The 19775-nt window shown below is 32.7% G+C and overlaps 1 protein-coding gene across 1 annotated transcript in view; it reads right to left on the bottom strand.

The window, feature by feature from the left end:
- Positions 1-19775, bottom strand: part of PXDNL (peroxidasin like) — a 361514-nt gene that overhangs the window by 160529 nt on the left and 181210 nt on the right. Inside the window, exons 6-7 of the mRNA XM_044682749.1 lie at positions 16002-16073; positions 154-323 (exon numbers count right to left, since the gene is read on the bottom strand). Of these exons, the coding sequence (XP_044538684.1) occupies positions 154-323; positions 16002-16073 (242 nt within the window). The remainder of the gene's footprint in view (positions 1-153; positions 324-16001; positions 16074-19775) is intronic.

Below are 19775 nucleotides of genomic sequence, written 5' to 3'. Positions count from 1 at the left end.
TGAGGCTAAGAACTATATATCTTTTAAAAATAACATTCTAATAGCATTTCAACAACATATTTTTGTGGCTAGTTAACCAAGCTTATGTTACTGAAAGTCTTACTAAAGAAAAGGAGAACACAAAATCTGTAAGATATTATAAAAAGGACTCACCACAGTTGAATTCATCAACTGCTAAGGAAGCAACTGATCTCCCTTGAAGGCTTCTGGGATATTCACAGGTTGCAGCTGCCTGAGTGTGGCCATTCTGAGCATAGCCTTTTAAAAGTTGTCCCAGCCATGTTAGATCACAGTCACATACCAGAGCATTGGAATCCAGGCGCCTACACATAAAAACAATTAAAACTTGATTATTAAATTTATTTTGATTTCATAAATCTCACTGAATATCACTGAGCTTCTATGCTCTTCATTTCACTCCATCAACAAGCACAACAAATACTTACTAGATAGCTGAGTTGTCTTGTCACTAGAATGGAGTCAGGAAGACCTCAGTTGAAATTTTAACTTAGAAGTAAATTAGCTGCATGACCCTAGACAAGTTACTTAAACTCTGCCTGACTGAATTTTGGAATCTATAAAAGAGTCATGATAATAGCAGCTACTTCCCAGAGTTGCTTTGCTGGTCACATAATATGACCATCCAAAGACGATCATATGAAATGCTTTTCAAATGGGGGCAGCTGGGTGGCTCAGTGGATTGAGAGCCAGACCTAGAGACGGGAGGTCCTAGGTTCAAATCCGGCCTCAGACACTTCCCAGCTGTGTGACACTGGGCAAGTCACTTGACCCCCCATTGCCTACCCTTACAGAGTATTGGCTCCAAGAAGGTAATGGTCTAAAAAAATAAAAATAAAAAAAAGGCAATACTTTTCAAACATTAAATCATCATATATACACCATATATATATATTATATATACAATATATATAATATATATACACACATTCACATGTGTGTATGTTTACAAATATACATATATTAACATTTCTATCATTATCATTATTATCACTATTCATGATTTATAAAGCCTTTCATTTTCATAAAATTCTCATGATTAAAGTATAGCAAGCCTCAGAGTAAAACAAATATACCTACTCTCCTTACTATATTTTAAATAATTTTCAAAATGCTACCAATAGCAACAAGACAAGAGAATGGAATTAAAGAAATAATAGTAGATAAAGAGGAACTAAAATTCTTCCTGTTGCTGATGATATGATGGTTTATATGAAAACCCTATGGAATCAACAAAGATACTGAGATAATAGCTTCCACAAAGTTGTAGGTTACAAAATAAATCCTCAAAAATCAGTAGCATTTCTATGTAATAATTACAATATCCAAGTGGCAATAATGCAGAGGGAAATTCAATTTTAAATAACAACCAAATGCACAAAATATCTGGAAATCAACCTTACTAAGTACACAGAAGATTTACACAGGTTCAATTACAAAGTAATCCTTTAAGAAACAAAGGACTACTTAAATAGAGGAATATTTAGAACTCATGGCTAGACCATTCCAATATAATAAAAATGACAATACTATCAAAATTAATTAAAATTTTAATGCGATACCAATCAAATTACTGTGAGGATACTTTATAGAACTTGATAAAATATCTAAAAAATCATTTGGAAAAACAAAAGATCTTGACTAGTGATTCCCAAAGTGGGTGCCACTGCCCCCTGGTGGGTGCTGCAGCGATCCAGGGGGGTGGTGATGGCCACAGGTGCATTTATCTTTCCTATTAATTGCTATTAAATTTTTTTTTAAATTAATTTCCAGGGGGCTAAGTAATATTTTTTCTGGAAAGGGGGCAGTAGGCCAAAAATGTTTGGGAACCACTGATGTAGACTATCAAGAAAAATGGTAAAAAAAGAAGCAAGTATGAGAGGGAAGTGGCATTTCTTAGACGTCAATATTATAAAGCATCTGATATTGATTAAATAAAAGAGAGATCAACAGAGAAAATTAGAAAAGATAGATTCAAAAACAATAGATCTCAAAAAACCAGTACTGTTCTTGATAAATTGTAAAACATAAGTTAACATCAGAAAATGATTTGATTTTTTTAAAAAAGAAAAGCTGCTGGGGGCAGCTGGGTAGCTCAGTGGATTGAGAGCCAGGCCTAAAGACGGGAGGTCCTAGGTTCAAATCTGGCCTCAGCCACTTCCCAGCTGTGTGACCCTGGGCAAGTCGCTTGACCCCCATTGCCTACCCTTACCACTCTTCTACCTATAAGTCAATACACAGAAGTTAAGGGTTTAAAAGAAAAAAGAAAAAAAAAAGAAAAGCTGCTGGTTAAACTAGAAAGCAGTCAAACTATAAATTAGCCTTAGACCAACACCTTACAACACATATTATATATAATACATTTAAGTAGTATACTTGTTAGAATGTGTGGTCGCCAAAAATTGTAATTAACCCCTAAGTTACATGACTAGATTTATTGATAAGAAAAAGAAAATAAGAGAGAAATATAGAAAGGAGTTGAAGAATTTCCTAGCCTAATAATCCAGAGACTAACAACTTGGTATCTGTCTCTGAATCTCAGCCTCAGAAAATAACCCACCCACCTCCAGCTTCCTGCTGAGTCTCATCTTATAAATCCTTACTACACCCATTAGCTCTCTTACCTCACTCCCCAGGAACCAATCACAATTCCTCAATTAGCCTGGCACCACCCTGGGTGGCAGTGCCTGTGGGATCAATTCCCTAGTTGCTAATTGACCCAAATTCAAAACAAATGGAAGGGAAGTCTAAATCTCTGATTGATAAAATAAAAATACAAATTCCCTTCTGATAGTGAATAAGTGGTCTTAATATTAAAGATCATATTATAACATAATCAGAAGAGAAAGACCTCTCATAGCAATGTAAAAGAGATATGTTCTTAACCAAAAAAGATATGGATGTGAAAGGTAAGATGAATAATTTAGATTAATTGAAACTGAAAATCTTCTACACAGATATTAATGTATTTAGGATAAAAATGGAAGTGATTAATTAGTAAAAATATTTTTATGAAATTTCTCTGTTGAAGACTTGGTATCCATGATATATAAATAACTTAAAAATGTATATAAGACTAATACCAAATAGAGAAATGGCCAAAAGGAAAAGAACAAACATTTCTCAAAGAAACTGCAAATTATATATGATCACAAGAAAAAATACTCTAAGTCATTAATAATAAGAGGAATGCATCTAAAACAACTCTGAGGTTTCATTTCATAGTATGCAATTTGGCAAAAATAACAAAAAATTGCAATAGTCAATGGTAGAGGGGTTATGGGAAGACAGGCACAGTAATACATTATTGATGAAGTTAAGTAGTATAACTGTTTTGAAAAACAGTTAGAAATTATGCAAATAACATGGCTAAAATGTCATGCCATTTGAACCAAAGAGTTCACTACCTGGATTATAGCCAAGCAAGCTATTTTTAAGAGAAAAATGACCATATATACTCTAAAATATTTACTGTAGCACTTTTTTGTGATAGCTTAGAATTATAAACAAAGTCAATATCCTCAATTTAGGAATGGTTAAATAAATTGTGGCACATGAAAGAAATGGAATATTCCTGTGTTATAAGAAATGATATATGTAAAAAATACAGAAAAGCATAGAAAGATTTATTAGAACTGATGCAGAGTAAAGTAAGCAGAGCCAAGAAAACCACATCTATAACTATAACGATGTAAATATAAAGAATAGCTCAAAAAATTAAAAGTAAATGTAAATATATTATAAAGATCAAGTTAAATTTGAATGCAGAGATAGAAGACATTTCCTACTACTCATTTGTGGAGGTGGTAGGATACTTATTGTACTTTTCAGTGTATTAATGAATTCTGCTAACTTTTTTCCTCTCTAAAAAAATAGTCTCTGGAATAGAGTTTAAAAGTAAAGGGTCAAGAGGGAAAAAATATCAATCAAAACTTAGTTTCAAAAAATTATAGCAAGTCTAATGTAGTGAACTTAGAATAAGCCTGCAAATAAGGAAAACCTAGACTCATATCCCAGCAAGTAGGTCACAAACTGATTGCATGACCCTGGTCAGATCTCTTGCCTTCTCAGTACCACTAAGCAACTTTCTTAAACTGTAAACTGGAGAATAATTTGGTAATGTGTTTTAGAGAGTTTTTTCAAAGACAAAATCATAGGTTTAGCCTCCCCCCAAAAAAAATCCCATTTCATAGCCTCTGAGAAGTTAAAAGAGTTTACTACAGTCATATAACTGCTAAGTATCATTAGAGATCTTCTTTCCAGATCTTCTTTCATTAAACAGAGTAGTTTTTACCCCTAGCCACAATGCTTCTCTATATGTCAGATATAATCTTAGCATTCATGAACTTAAGGTTTGGGTATTTAATAAAAGGAGTTACAAGTAGTGAGAGATGGGGGCTTTTGGGGAATTTTGTATCTCTAGTTCCACATTTATGACCTTATTTTCTTATGGAGGATATAAGCATAGTCAGTTGACAGCCTCATTGAAAGGAGTAGAAGATATCAATTAGGAAGGGTTCATTAAAACTTCGGTGAGAATGAGTGATTAATTTTCAAGACTTAGTGATTGTGGATAATTTGCTTGGCTTGAGCTATTAGGGGAGCCATGTCAATGTAGCAGGTCTATAAACGAATCTTCATTACAACTGATACCCAAAGAACTAAATAGTTTTTTCCTTTATAGAACTTCTGGGAATTAAAGTCAAAAAGCCAATAAAATAAAAGTACTTTACAGTCTTAGACAATAGACTTTTTCAGGTTTATTATTTTCAAGCTTTTCATAGGGATTCTTTTGTTAAAATTCCATGCTTTAGGTAGATAGTTTATTAAACAAAAAGAATCCATCAATGTTCTTTGGCATAACTGATGAATTTATGATTGAATGACTTGCTGTCTTTTCTAATACAATTTCTTGATGAATGCACATGTGTTTCCTAGGTTTTCAGTTTGTCCTTAGTGAGGGCAGCCTCGACATTTCTATCAAGCCACAGTGCTAGACTAGAGCTGAATAGCCTGTTTTTTAAAAGAGTATCATACTTGCAAGTGGTAATATGACTCTGATCTGGATATTGGAGGAACTTAGTATTTTGGTGAATTATTTTTTTGTCAATGTTGTATATATTTTTTTAATTTTTTCCTTTACATTTGAAATTGTGCAAATTGAAATGGTAGTTGATCAGAGGGACTCATGGTAAGGAGAGACCCTACTTTCCCAGCAATGTTTTTGTAGCAAAAATGAATGAATAGAAGTTATTATTTTTTTCTCCTCTGCCCTCCCCAATCCAGTAAAATGAGTTTTGGTTAAACAGAAATATATGTGTATATGCTAGATTATCTTTCTTCTCTCCTCACAAGCTTGTAACAGTTAGAGCCAAACATGGAACAACTGATTAGTTTAAAATTGGAAAATGAATATAATAAAGTAATACATTGTCACTTCATTTATTTAACTTATAGACAGAGTACATCATGCAAAATGCCCAGATGGATGAATCTGAAGTCAGAACTAAGGTTGCTGGAGAAAAACAATAATGTCAAATATGAAGATGATACCACTGTAATGGAAGAAAATGAAGAAGGATTCTTGAGGAGGTGAAAGAGGAGAGTAAAAGCTGTCTTGAAGCAACATCAAAAAATAAAGATTATGGCAATTGGTCCCACCACTTCTTGGCAAATAGAGGAAAACAGAAGCAAAGTCTTATTTTATATTCTTGAGCTAATAGATTACTTCAGATGACGACTACAGCCATGAATTTAAAAGATACGTGCTCTTTGGAAAGCTTTGGCAAATGTGGACAGTTTACTAAATAGCAGAAATATCATCTTGCCAACAAAGATGTATATAGTCAAAAGTCATAGTTTTTCCAATGCAATCAATGTATGGCTGTAAGAATGAAGCTATAAGGAAATCTGAAAGCTGCAGAATTGATGCTTTCAAATTGTAGTTCTGGAGAAGACTTTTAGATAGCAAAGAGATCAAATCAGTCAATACTTAGAAATTAATTCAGACTATTCTTTGGAAGGGCAAGTACTGAAGCTGAACTTTAAATACTTTGCCACATAATGAGAAGAGAGGATTCATTGGGAATAGCCCTGATGTTGGGAAAGACTGAAGGTCAAAGGAGAATTGGATGGTAGAGGGTGAAATGGACAGTATCATAGAAGCAATCAACATGAGATTGTACAGACTTCAGGAGATAGTAGAGGATAGATCATCCTGGTATTCCATGGTCCATGGAGTCATGAAAAGTCAAGCATTACTGAACAATTAAACAACAATTTAAAAATTGCAGATAAACATGTCATGAATGTATACATATGTCAGTGACCACTTTACAAGCTTGAAATTTTTTTCTTTGCTATTTCTAATATCTAATCATAAAATGTAGAAACATTATTTGAGTTTCACAAAATCATGCTTGGTAAAAGCAAAACAACCTTTTGAGTGTTCAAATGTACATTTAAAATAAGCCAAAACCTATTTTTAAAAGTGCCTCTGGAAACATTGTCTTCAAAGAATATCATGACACGATGAAAATATAGATAACATACCTGAATATATAATAGAATAAGACCTATTTGAACTTTGAAAAGCATTTTTCTATCTCAAATTGTTAAGGGAATTCATCCAGAAAGTCAAAGAAACATGAAGCCATTCTACTCCCAAGACTTGGAAAAAATCATTCAGGGGAGCATGGTAAGTCTCATGGGACATCATTAACAGTCCCCACAATATTCTTATCATGGTAGAATCAGATACAGCAAGGGAAAATGGCAGACTAATCATTTTAGGAACTTGTAGAATTTTGGAGCTTTAAAAAACCTTCAAATGCAAAAGTGAATTTTCCAAGGTCATACAAAGAATGGCAGAAATTAGACAAAACACCCCAAGATCTCCTGACTCTCTCATTCTGAATAGTTGATATTACATTTGACTAAGGAATGATATGTATCTGCACTAAAACAAAATAACTTAAATTTAGAGAAGGAAAATATCTTCTCACTTGTATTCAAGAATTATATTATGCATCTATTTTTTAAATGGAACTTACACTTATGAAATTACTTGTAACAGAAAAAAATGCCCATAATGGAAACATTTTGAGTGCTATGCAGAATGGTATTTTAGTTTAGTATATGCCCATCATTTGGAGAATAGCTAAACAAATCATGGTACATAAATTCAATTGGATATTATTGTGCTGGAACGAATAATAACTATGATGAACTCTGAGAAGTTTAGGAAGGTTTATGTGAACTGACACAAAGTCAACAAAACAAAAAATGCATATACAATTGCTACAATGTAAATAAAAACCGAATGCTGGGTAATTATAATGATTAATCCTGACAATAGATAATAAATGAGAAAATTTGTCAATCTCCCCTCTTAGCAGGAGCAGGCAATTATGGGTAAAGAACACTATATATAAAGTAAGATTCAGTTGATATCTGATTCTCCTAAATGCTTTTATTCTCTCTCTTTTTTTTTAACTTTTAGTAGCAAGGAACAGCTTGCAGGCTTACACAAAGAGGGAAGAAATAAAGGGTATAAATATAGAAGTGAAGATGTGTAAATGAAGGAGATCTAAATATAAATGATGTCACTACACGATTATTTTAAAGGGGGAAAGGAACTATATTTTAAATATAAAAGGCACAGATTGCTTACTCAGGAAATGCATTGTTGGGTTCTGATTGTCCTGTTTTATTCTTTGTCATTGATCACTTTGTTGTGCCAGCAGCTTGATTGGAAAATAGAGCAAATTCAGCATTACTGAGTCCAAAAGTTCATTCATCTGATTAGCACTATCAGTTCAATGTGTGGTAGTCTCAATAAAAAGAGTTTGCAATTGCTAAATATGAAAGAGTCAGTTCTTACTTCAATATCCACGTCAGATTCTTATCTACAGGAACAGTAGCTAAATGCAAGAAGTGATGGCACTACAGATGCCTTAGGAAACATTAGAAATGCCAAGTTAAAACAGGTCTCACTTTCCTTAATTACAACATCATTCACCTGCTGGGCTTTCATGGGTCATATGACACTTTCTTTTCTTCTGTGTGTTCTTTTAGTTCTAGTTTTTCATTTTTAAAAATCCAGTAAAAAGGTCAGATCTTTCTTTTTATAACAATGACCTGCAATTAAGGTGACCATAGAAACTGAAGAAAAAGAAGAAAGAATGAATATTTTTTATCTAAATTTAGTAAAAAGTCTGAACTAAAGGTATCATGGCACTGCACATTTTTTAATATTTTGTCTTTTTCTCCAATTAAATGTAAAAATGAATTTTAACATTCTTTTATAATTTTGAGTTCCAAATTCTCTCCAGCCTTCCCACCTGTCCTCCCTTAATGTCTTCCATCCTTCTTCTCTCCCCAAGACAGCAAACAATCTGATATAGATGGAGGAGGAAGAAGAGGGGGAAAAGGACAAGAACAATAAAAAGAGAGAGAAATGTACTATGTTTCAGTCTGCAATCAGGCTCTATCAGTTCTCTCTTCATAGTTCTTTTAGTTTTGCTCACTCACTTTGCATCAATTCATGCAAGTCTTCCCAAGTTTTTTTCAAAATCATCCTGGTCATCATTTCTTATATCACAATAGCATTGCACCACAATCACATACCACAACTTATTAAGTCAATCCTCAACTAATGAACAAATCCCTTGATTTCTAATTCTTTGTTCCACAAAGGAGCTGTTATGAATATGTTTGTACAAATAGGTCCTTTCCCTTTTTTTTTTAATGTCTTTGGGATTATAGAACTGTAGTAGCATTGGTGGATCAGAGGATATGTACAATTTTAGAACCCTTTGGGCATAGTTACAAACTGTTCTCCTGAATGGCTGGATCAGACCACGAGTAAGCCAATTATATTAATGTCTAAGTTTCCCCACATCCCCTCAAACATTTATCATTTTCCTTTTCTGTCACATTATCCAGGCAGATAGGTGTGAGTTTTTTTATGTGATTTTCCAATCAAGAATGTTTTAGAGCATTTTTTCATATAACTATAAGCAACTTTTGTTTCTTCATCTGAAAACTTCCTGTTTATATCCTTGGATGATTTATAATTTGGGAAATAATTTATATTTTTATAAATTTGACTCAGTTCTAAATATATTTTAGAAATGAGACCTTTATCAAAGATATTATTTAAAAAATTTCCCCCAGATTCCTGCTTTCTTCCTAATCTTGTTGCATTGGTTTTATTTTGACAATTTTTTTTTAATTTAAAAGAATCAAAATTATCCATTTTGCATTCAATAATGCACTATATGTCTTGTTGGATCCTAACTTTTTCCCTTATCCATAAAGCTGACAGATAGACTCTTCAATGCTCCTCTAATTTGCAAATGGTATTATTTTCATGTTTAAATCATATACCAATGTTGGCCTTGGTGTACATGTACCCCTGTTGTAATTTGTTGTGTCTCTTCCTAGTCTCTACCATACAATTTTTTAATTTTCCCATTATTTTTTATCTCAGTGATTTTTTTTGTCTCTAAAGCTTAGATCTTAATTTACCAAACATGAAATTATTATGGTCATTTATTAATAAGTATTGTGTATCTAATCTATTCCATTAATTTACCACTTCTCTATTTCTTAGTCAGTACTCGACTGTTTTGATTATTATTGCCTAGTAATATAGTTTGAGATCTGGTACTCCTAGATACCTTCCTTTGCTTATTTGTTGACTAATTCCTTTAATATTTTTGGCTTTTTCTTCTTTCAGATGAAAAAATCTATATCTATATAATTTTTGGGCAGTTTGATTGGCATGGCACTGAAAAGATAAATTAATTTAGGTAAAATTGATATTTTTATCATATTTTTAAGCCTGTATACAAGCAATGACTATTTTTCCAATTGTTTAGATCTGACTTTATGTGTAAAGTGTTTTATAATTTAATTCATACTGTAAGGGTAAAAAAGGGGTTTTATGGGTTCAATATATTAAAGATGATCACCAGGGGACTGGACTATTATCAATCCTCAATTAAGAATAATCTCAAATCAAGATTGACTTTTATGGAAGTTTATTTACATGAGAGAAGAGAGAGAGGAAGAAAATAAGAATCTATCCCACTAATTAATCCAGGTAGATCTTAATCATCAGCCTAGGGTTAGAGGGCAGAGGCCTGGAGGTGAATGGAGCAAACTTCATTCAGAGTCTATAAAAGGAAGTTTCTTAATAGAAGTTCAGGGAAGATTCAGTCTTTAAACTCACCATGTAGAACAGTCTCGGTCACGAACCAGCAAATCTCCCTCAGGTCCCCTTCACCAAACCAGAAGCCGCCTCACTCACTCAACTCCCTCTTTTTAAAGGGGTCACATATGCCACTTCCAGTGCTTTCCCCTAGCCCCGCGTGTCCAATCACAATAGACACTTTCTCAGAGAAAGCATAGAAGGCGGTTGGTTGATTCTGATTTATTACTCACTCTAGCACATGTGGGTTAGGACATCCCAGAATTGGAAGGTGCTCTCACCTTTGGTGATTAAATCTAAAGATGGGCAGTGTAGACTTAATCTAATTATCACAATACAGTTCCTGGGTTTGTCTTGGCTGGTAGACTCCCAAGTATTTTATATTATCTACCATTAATTTAAATGGAATTTCTTTTTCTATCTATTTCTCCTAGGAAATTATATGGGTTTATTTTATTTTGTATCCTGCAACTTTGTTAAAGTTGTTAATTTTTTCAACTAATTTTTAGTTGATCCTATGGAATTCTCTAAGTATACTATCAGATCATCTACAGAGTGATTATTTTGTTTCTTCATTGCCTATTCTAATTCCTTTAATTTCTTTTTCTTCTTAATGATATAGCTAACATTTCTAATATAATATTGAATAATAGTAGTGATAATATGCATCCTTGTTTCACCTATAATCTTATTAGGAAGGTTTTTAGATGTCTCCAAGTACAGACAATGCTTACTGATAATTTTAGATAGATGGTACTTATTTTGAGGAAAGCTCCATTTATTTCTATGCTCTCTAATGTTTTGGGTTTGTTTGTTTATTTGTTTTTTGCCCTCTAACCTTTTTAATATGTAGGGCTGCTATATTTTGTCAAAAGCTTTTTTCTGCATTTATTGAAATAATCATATAATTTCTGGTGATTGTTATTGATATGGTCAATTATACTGATAGTTTTCCTTAGTTTTCCTAATATTGAACCAACCTTGCATTCCTGGAATAAAACCCACCTGGTCATAGTTAGTTATCCTTGTGACATATCACTATAATCTCCTTGCTATCATTTTATTTAAAAAATTTTATCAATATTCATTAAGGCTATTGCTCTATAATATTATATTTCTATTTTTGCTCTTCCTGTTTTAGGTATCAGCACTATATTTGTGTCAGAATGGATTGGTAGGATTCCTTCTTTACCTATTTTTCCAAATAGTTTTTGCAGCATTAGGATTAATTGTTCTTTAAATGCTTGGTAGAATTCACTTGTGAATCTATCTTGTCCCAGGGTTTTTCTTGGGGAATTCACTGATGACTTGTTAAATTTCTTTTTTCTAAAGTAGGATTAAGTATTCTATTGCCTTTTCTGTTAATCTGTACAGTTTATATTTTTGTAAATATTCATCCATTTACTTAGGTAATCAAATGCATTAGCATATAAGTGGGTAAAATAACTCCTTATAATTGCATTAATTTCCTCTTCATTGGTGGTGAATTCATCCTTTTCATTTTTGATACTCATAATTTGATATTCTTTCCCTTTTTAATCAAATTAATCAATGATTTATCTATTTTATTAATTTTTCATAAAATCAACTTTTAGGCTTATTTCAGTTCAATGATTTACTTTCAATTTTATTTATCTCACTTTTGATTTTCAAGATTTCCAATTTGTTTTTTAATTGTGGATTTTTGATTTATTCTTTTTCTAATTTTTGTAGCTGCATACCTAATTTATTGCTCTGTTCTTTCTCTAATTTATTAACATAAGAATTTAGAGATACAGATTTTCCCACAAGTACTGCTTTGGCTGTATCCCATAAATTCGTTATGTTGTCTCGTTATTATGGTTCTGCACTTCTACTGAAAACAATATTTTGTGATGCAGGCTATACAGTAGTGGTGTCAAATTCAAATAGAAACAGAGGGCATGAAACCATACTGCATGTTGACTTAGTTTTAAAATGTAATGTTATCTGTTTTACTGTATTTTGTTATTATTTCCCAATGATATTTTCGTCTACTTTAAGCAGCATTCAGCATTACAACATTGGCCGAGAAAGAAACAAAGAAATTTGATTTTTTTTTAATGCTAGATGACTTGGAAGGAATTGGTATATGTTCATGAAAAAAGAGAGACTTTCTTAAATTTTTTAGGCTTATTAAATATTGATCATGATAGTTAACAGTTCTATAACACTTGAAAGTTTCCAGAGTGCTTTACATGCATTACCTCATTTGATCCTGACAAAGGCCCTTAGATATAGGGGCAGCAGGAATTATCATCCATCTCATTCTTGAGGCTGAAGCAGTTCTGGATCAGAAAAAGGTTAAGAGTCTTGCCCAGGAGCATGCAATTTGCAAGTAGAGGCAGAATCCCAAGTTCAGCATTTTGTTTTGTTTTGTTTTATTTTGTTGCCATGTTAAGCTACTTCTCTGGTGTTCATTTCAAAATTACTAGTATCTGCATATACTAAACTCAAAGACGCAGGTAACGTTTATGTAAGGTAATACAGGAAATGAGCTGATATAGTCTCCGTCTTCTGATAATTACCAATCTAAGATGATAGTACAGAAGCATTTTCACAGTCCAGCTTATGTCACATTTTTTGCTTGAAAGATAATTTGGGAAGAAAATTGGAAGAAAGAAATTGCATCATGAGGAATAAGATTTTTATGTCAGAAAATAAAATGAAAAGTCTTTTATACTTTCATGGTGCTTTTTGCCCAAGGATCTGAAAGTACTTCCTAAAAGTCATTTCATTATTCTTCAAAATACTCCTATGAGGTAGCAGTTGTCAAGAATTATATTTCTTATTGTACAGATGGAGAAACTGATGTAAGGGGGCCCATAAAATATCATACATATGAACATATTGGTGACATTAAAAATAGAATTCAAACTCCTTTCTCCCATTCTTATGTTTCACCTACTAAATCATACTTTGATGGCTAAAAAGCCTCCAAATAATTTTGAAAATAGAATTATATTCAACTGTAGATATGATTCATTCAGTTGATTTTTTCTCTTATTTTGCTTCAATCTTGAAAAATCGCTATTACAATCTCATGCAAACCTGTGCAAATTATTTAACCTCTATGTAATTCAAGCAACTGCTTAGAGCTTATCAAATCATAGACAGGATACTGCTGGCCTGCAGGGAGTTTCAAAAATGGAAGCTCCCCATCTTAATAAAAGCATAGATCCTTCAAGAATTTTGATATCATGGCTTGTAAATCAGGTAAAGGATTGAAGAGGAATAACTATGTACACTACAGTACTCATTCTGTCACTGATTGACAACAGATTTCAAAGCAAGTTCTTTAAATTGCTTTTCCATCTGTAAAATACAGAAGACACTTTCTATCTAACTGACATTAATGCGACTATATAAAGCATGTTGAAATCTTTGGAATAAAAGTAAACTAGGCTTACAACCAACACAGCCAGATTTCTCTATGACCCAGTTTCATGTCCTCTTAGTGTCTTACTTTATATTTATTCATATTTACTTTATATTTACTTATACATATATACTTTTACTTAATATTTATTTATATTTTGCACCACACATACTAGGTGCCTTTATTTGTATCCTTAAGGCTTAAAACAGTGACTGGCACATAGTAAGTACTTAATAAATGTTTATTGACTTTTAAAAAATTACTGAATTGAAGGAAACTGAAAAGAATTTAGTAATTTAGTAATCTGAAATTACCTAGACAAGTAAGTAAAAATTACATGAAACTCTAAGGAAGAAGAAAACATATCTTGTAAAGGAGAAGAAATTAGGATATATTGGACAAAATAAACACAAACATCAGAGGACTCTTTAAGAAAAGGTACTTGAATATTATAGCTTGAAGAACCATCATTGACAATTCAGAAGAAATCCTATTCACAGTTTTCAATGGATTCTGTATTTCACAGTTTTAATGAAGCAAACAAACAAATAAACAAAACCTTAGTGTTTTGTTAAGAGCACTGGTTAACACTAGTAGTTTTGTACCCCAAAGAGATAATAAGGAAAAAAATGTTCATACAAAAATATTTATAGCCGTATTCTTTGTAGTGGAAAAAAATTGGAAAATTAGGGGGTATCCCTTGATTGGGGAATGGCTGAACAAATCGTGATATCTGGTGGTGATGAAATGCCATTGTGCTGAAAGGAATGATGAACTGGAGGATTTCTATATGAACTGGAAGAACCTCAATGAACTGATGCAGAGTAAAATGAGTAGAACCAGAAGAACATTGTACACAGAAAGTAAAACATTGTGGAATATTCCAATGTCAGGACACTCCTTAAGGACTTATGTGAAAGAATGCTATCTATTTGAGCAAAAGAACTATGGGAGTAGAAATGCAAAAGAAAAACATTACATCACTTATCACATGATTATATGGGTATGTGAAGTGGAGTTTAGACTTTAAAAAATAGCAGCAAAAATGAATAATAGGAAAAGAGGTACCAAATGATAAGCTTTGTACAATCCAGTGGAATTGCTTGTCAGCTTTGGGATGGTGGATGGAAGGGGGAAGGGAAAGAAAATGAATCATGTAAACATGGAAAAATATTTAAAAATAAAAATTAACTTGATTTAAAAAATCAACAAACTGATCACTGGTAATCAACAAGGAATTTAAAATGAAAAAAAGAGTATTAGTAAATGTGATTCAGACAAACAGTTCAAAGGTAGAAAGATGCATGAAATTTCTTTGTAAATAGGATATAGGCTCCAAGTACACTGTACCAAAAAACCCATGATAGGTTGCCCTGTTTGTGTTTTCCTTGAGAATTACCAAACATGATTACAGAAAGAAAAAGAAAGAAACCTTATTTATTTGAGAACTGGAATTATTGACAGGAGAAAATGCAGAGCAGTGCCTTTTTGTCACACAGGATCTCTAACATTTGAAAGGTTTCACAGTATTGTATCTTGTTACCAACTCACCAAAAACATTAGTATTTTAGTGTTGTTGGCTTTTGCTTAGCCTTCACACTCTTTTGCCCATAAGCCTTCATTCAGGCAGCGAACACACTCCAGTAGCTGGCAAAGTTTTCATTGTAACTTAAGGCCACCAACAGATGTTCTTTTGTCTGCTTTCAGTGATGTTCTCAACTACCTAGAACTATGTAGTGGAAAATCCTTATCTTTGCCATCCATCTATTGCCTGTAACTTCGATTTGTGTATATCAGGGAAAAACACAAGAACACGTAGAAAAAAAAGAAGAGTACAATAGACAAAAAGAGAGAGAATGGAGATCAACATGGAAGAGGATCTTGGAGAGGAAAGTTTAATGGAGAAACAGATGGAATAATGAATAAAAGGGAGATTGAAATAAGGACTACAGTAGAAAATTAACTCAACTTGATGATCATACAAGTATTAAAAATTCTAAATGCTTTTTAAAGAAACACCTTTGGAATTCTACGGTATTGTACTATTTTTGTTTTTTAAGAAAAGTTTAAGGAAAGGAAGATTAGAAAGTTTTTGGATTTAATTGGGAATCTTTAGAGAAATAATATGATAATAAACATAAAGCCTAGCTAGATGTATGAGAAATAGTAGATTGATTACAGCTCCATCTGAGACAAACTATTTCAAATATCTTTTGGCCTTTGTACAACTGGAATAATCTGAAACATTTTTATATCCAATCATCCAAAGTTGCCATCACCTTTCAGAATACAAAAAGTGAAAGTAAAATCTATTGTTTTATTCTATTTTATTCCAATTTTAACTTGGGAAGAAATGTCTTAAAAACTTACAATCTCTTCAGTGAATCCAGATTAGAAAAACTCCCAGGTGGAATTTTAGACAATTTATTGTTGTGCAAAAATCTGAAAAACAGAAAATAATGCTTGATTAAAGTATAATAAAAAATGATAAGGATTTTAAAACAGATATTATTCTAAAACAGGTAAGTAACTTTTAAAACAGATATTATAGCTAGGTGGTATAATGGATAGAAAGATGGGCCTGGAGTAAGGGAGATTTGCTTTCAAATCTGGCCTCATTCTCTTATTAGCTCTGTGACCGTGGGTAAGTCTTCCTCATCTGTAAAATATGAGAGAGGAATAAATAACAAACCACTCCAGTATCTCTACCAAGAAGAGTCGGACATGACTGAAAAACAAGTGAACAATTATTCCCCAAAGGATGATGTCTTTTAAAAAATAAAATAAAATAAATAAATTTTTAAATTTTTAAAATTTAAAAATAAAATTTCCCCAGAAATATATAAGCATAAGTGTTAAGGATCTGTTTAAAAAGTATTGATCAAGGTTTCAGCTCTGTGACTTAGTAGATTAAAAGCTAAGACTAGAGATGAGAGGCTTAGGGTTGAAATTTGGTCTCAGATACTTCCTAGTTGCGTGACCCTGAGCAAGTCACATAATCTCCATTCCTTAGCACCCACTGCTTTTCTGCCTTGAATCTAATACACTCTATTGATTTTAATATGAGAGGTAAGTGTTTAGGAAAAAAAATATTGATCAAGGGCCTCCTATGTACGGTATAGACCAGTGGTTTCCAAACTTTTTTGGCCTACCACCCCCTTTCCAGAAAAAATATTACTTAGTCCCCTGGAAATTAATTTTTTTTTAATTTTAATAGCAATTAATAGGAAAGATAAATGCACCTGTGGCCATCACCGCTTCCCTAGATCGCTGCAGCACCCACTAGGGGGCGATGGTGCCCACTTTGGGAATCACTGGTATAAACTATAGACAATAAAAGTGTTGGATTTGGAGTAAAGAAAGCCTGAGTTTGAAATCCATCAGCTCTGTGATCCTAGGTAATCACTTAATCCAGTGATTCCCAAAGTGGGCACTACTGCCCCCTGTTGGGTGCTGCAGTAATCCAGGAGGGTGGTGATGGTCACAGGTGCATTTATTTTTCCTATTAATTGCTATTGAATTTTTTTAAAAAATTTAACTTCCAGGGGGCTAAGTAATGTTTTTTTCTGGAAAGGGGACGGTAGGCTAAAAATGTTTGGGAACCACTGACTTAACCTCTCTGTGCCTCAGTTTCTCCATTTGTAAAACAACACTTGACTTGGATGACCTCAAAGGTCCTTGCTAATTCTAAATCTATCAACCTATGATTAGGCATTGAGTTGAATCCTTAAGTCAGCGGTTGCTCTCCACAATATGAACAAACGCTATTAAACAGCAAAATCCAGGACCCTATTTTCAGTTTCAATATTTGTCCAAATACTTAGACTACAGTCTCATCATTCCGAGTTTTATTGTCTTTTGCTTAGTGAAAGACACTTCCTGGTAAGCAGTGATCCATAAAAATGAGATTTTGACCATATCCCAATAGGACATCACGGGAAATAGACAATACTTTTGCTAAACAATATGCAACAATTGAAAACTAATGAGGTGTTAGAGGTTTATAGCTTTGGAGTCATTAGTGAATCCTGTTGGGCTGGTAGGTGATGATCTTTTAAGAAACCTCCCACTTTATTTTCAGTTGATTGAGCACTCTCAGCAGGGTTATTGAACTCACTGGCTGTGGCACAACTGATTCTGACTGTTTGTAGTTATTAAAAACCCTATGCTACTTTGCAATAGAATGAGGTTTTAAGTTCAGGGTATAATATTCTCTGCTGGTTTACTTTCAATAGATGCAGGAATTTTTTTTGGATATTGACTGTTTAATGTATGTTATCTTCAGTATAACAGAAATCTCTAAGAATTATTATCTTCCTTGTAGTACCTATTTGTGACATTTAAATGAAATAATAAGAAAATATTGTATATGAGCATAAAATGTATTGACTCAAAGAAAGAAACCATGGAAATGGTAAACAATTGCTTATTTTAATAGACATGTCAAACAAAGGAAATATGCATATATGAAATATATTAAAATAAGCAGAAATCACATCATAGAATAATTTTACAATTTTCATGATATGTGTATGTTTTACTTCTCTTGTAATCCTGGGCTTCTTCAAATTTGCACTCTAAAAGAAACATACACTTATTTGCATATATATCCATTATATTATATGTGTGCATATATGTATTTATTATACTATTGCCTAGAGATAAAATATAAGTAAATATTAATAAAGTATATGGGTAAATATGTTCATACGAGCATGTCATCATTCCTCCCCATTCACAATATCAGTGGCTTTTTCCTCTTTATTTGTGAAGAAATTCATAAGATTAAGATGAAGAATTATAATGGTCTGGAATTACTTGACTTATGTCCCAGAGTCAGTAATGTATTTTCAAAAAATGTCAGGGGAGAAAGGTTCAGGCCCTCCTCCTGAATTACTATGGCAGGGAAAAATCAAAATCAAGACAGACTAATTGGAACAGTCAAGCACCCAGGTCAAACAAGCAGGATAGGATTTAAAATGTGATCACTGAGACCTCATATAGAATTAAAACATAAAAATACAGTTGCAGAAAGTCTGGCTCTTAGGCCAGTGACAGTCTTACCTGAACTAGGGGAAAATGATAGAGAAAGCTTCTCTAGTTGGGTTTATGACTTGAGACAGTTTAGAATCAGAGACAGGTGAAACACAGATCTGAGGAGTTTATAGCTATGCAAGAAGAAATATACAGTCTCAGAAATTAACACTAAAAATTTAATGTCAACTCCCCAAAAGGAATTATAAAGAACCCACAAGGAAGAAGAGGCAGTGAATATACTCTATACTTTTTAAGCATTAAGACATGAAAGGGAAGAGAAATAAAGGATGACAGGTTGAATAAATATATGGCAAGGTAAATGGGATATTTTTTAAGGACAGAGGATTTGATCATGGTTATAGTAGCCAACGGGGAAGGAGCCAACAAATAGGAAAATATCGAAGATGAATGAGATTTAGGAAAAATTTGACTGGGAAAATTCCCCAAAAAGGAATGGGATAAAATGTGATCAAGAACCCAAGAGAAAGAATTATTCTTGGAAAGTAGAAAGGTCACTATCTGTTGAGATTGGGTGGAAATAAAGGAGAATGTATGATAATATCAAGAAGTCTGCTCAGTAAAGTCATAGGGGAAGTTATCCATCGAGAAAGAGAAAAGGGATGTTATTAAGAGATTAAGGAGATTGGAGTAAGAGATGTATATTCATCTTCATGTATATTCATATTCAACAAGATATAAAGGAGAAGGGATATTCTAGGTACAAGAAACTAATCCATCTCTCTGAGAGGACAAGGAATCTGATATAGATTTTACATGTACAATCATGTAAAACATTTTCCCACATTAGTCCTTTTGTTGAACAAAATTTGAACAGAAAAAAAATTTAAGTGAAATTTTTAAGTATCCTTTGGGCTGGATTTTGACACCATCAGTCCTTTCTCTGGAGGCAGATGGTATTTTTCCTTTGGAAATTTCTTAGATTATTTTATTGCTGAGAATAGCTGTCATTCATATTTGTTCATTATTGTTAGTGTGCACAATGTTCTGGTTCTGCTCATTTTACTCTGCATCAGTTCATGTAAGTCTTTTCAGGTTTTTCTGAAATTATCCTGCTATCACTTCTTATAATATAATATCATTTTATTA

The sequence above is a fragment of the Gracilinanus agilis genome, chromosome 1 (assembly GCF_016433145.1).
Source record: "Gracilinanus agilis isolate LMUSP501 chromosome 1, AgileGrace, whole genome shotgun sequence".
Lineage (NCBI taxonomy): Eukaryota > Metazoa > Chordata > Mammalia > Didelphimorphia > Didelphidae > Gracilinanus > Gracilinanus agilis.
Note: the sequence above shows the minus strand (reverse complement) of the source record. Positions and strands in the feature narration are given on the sequence as shown.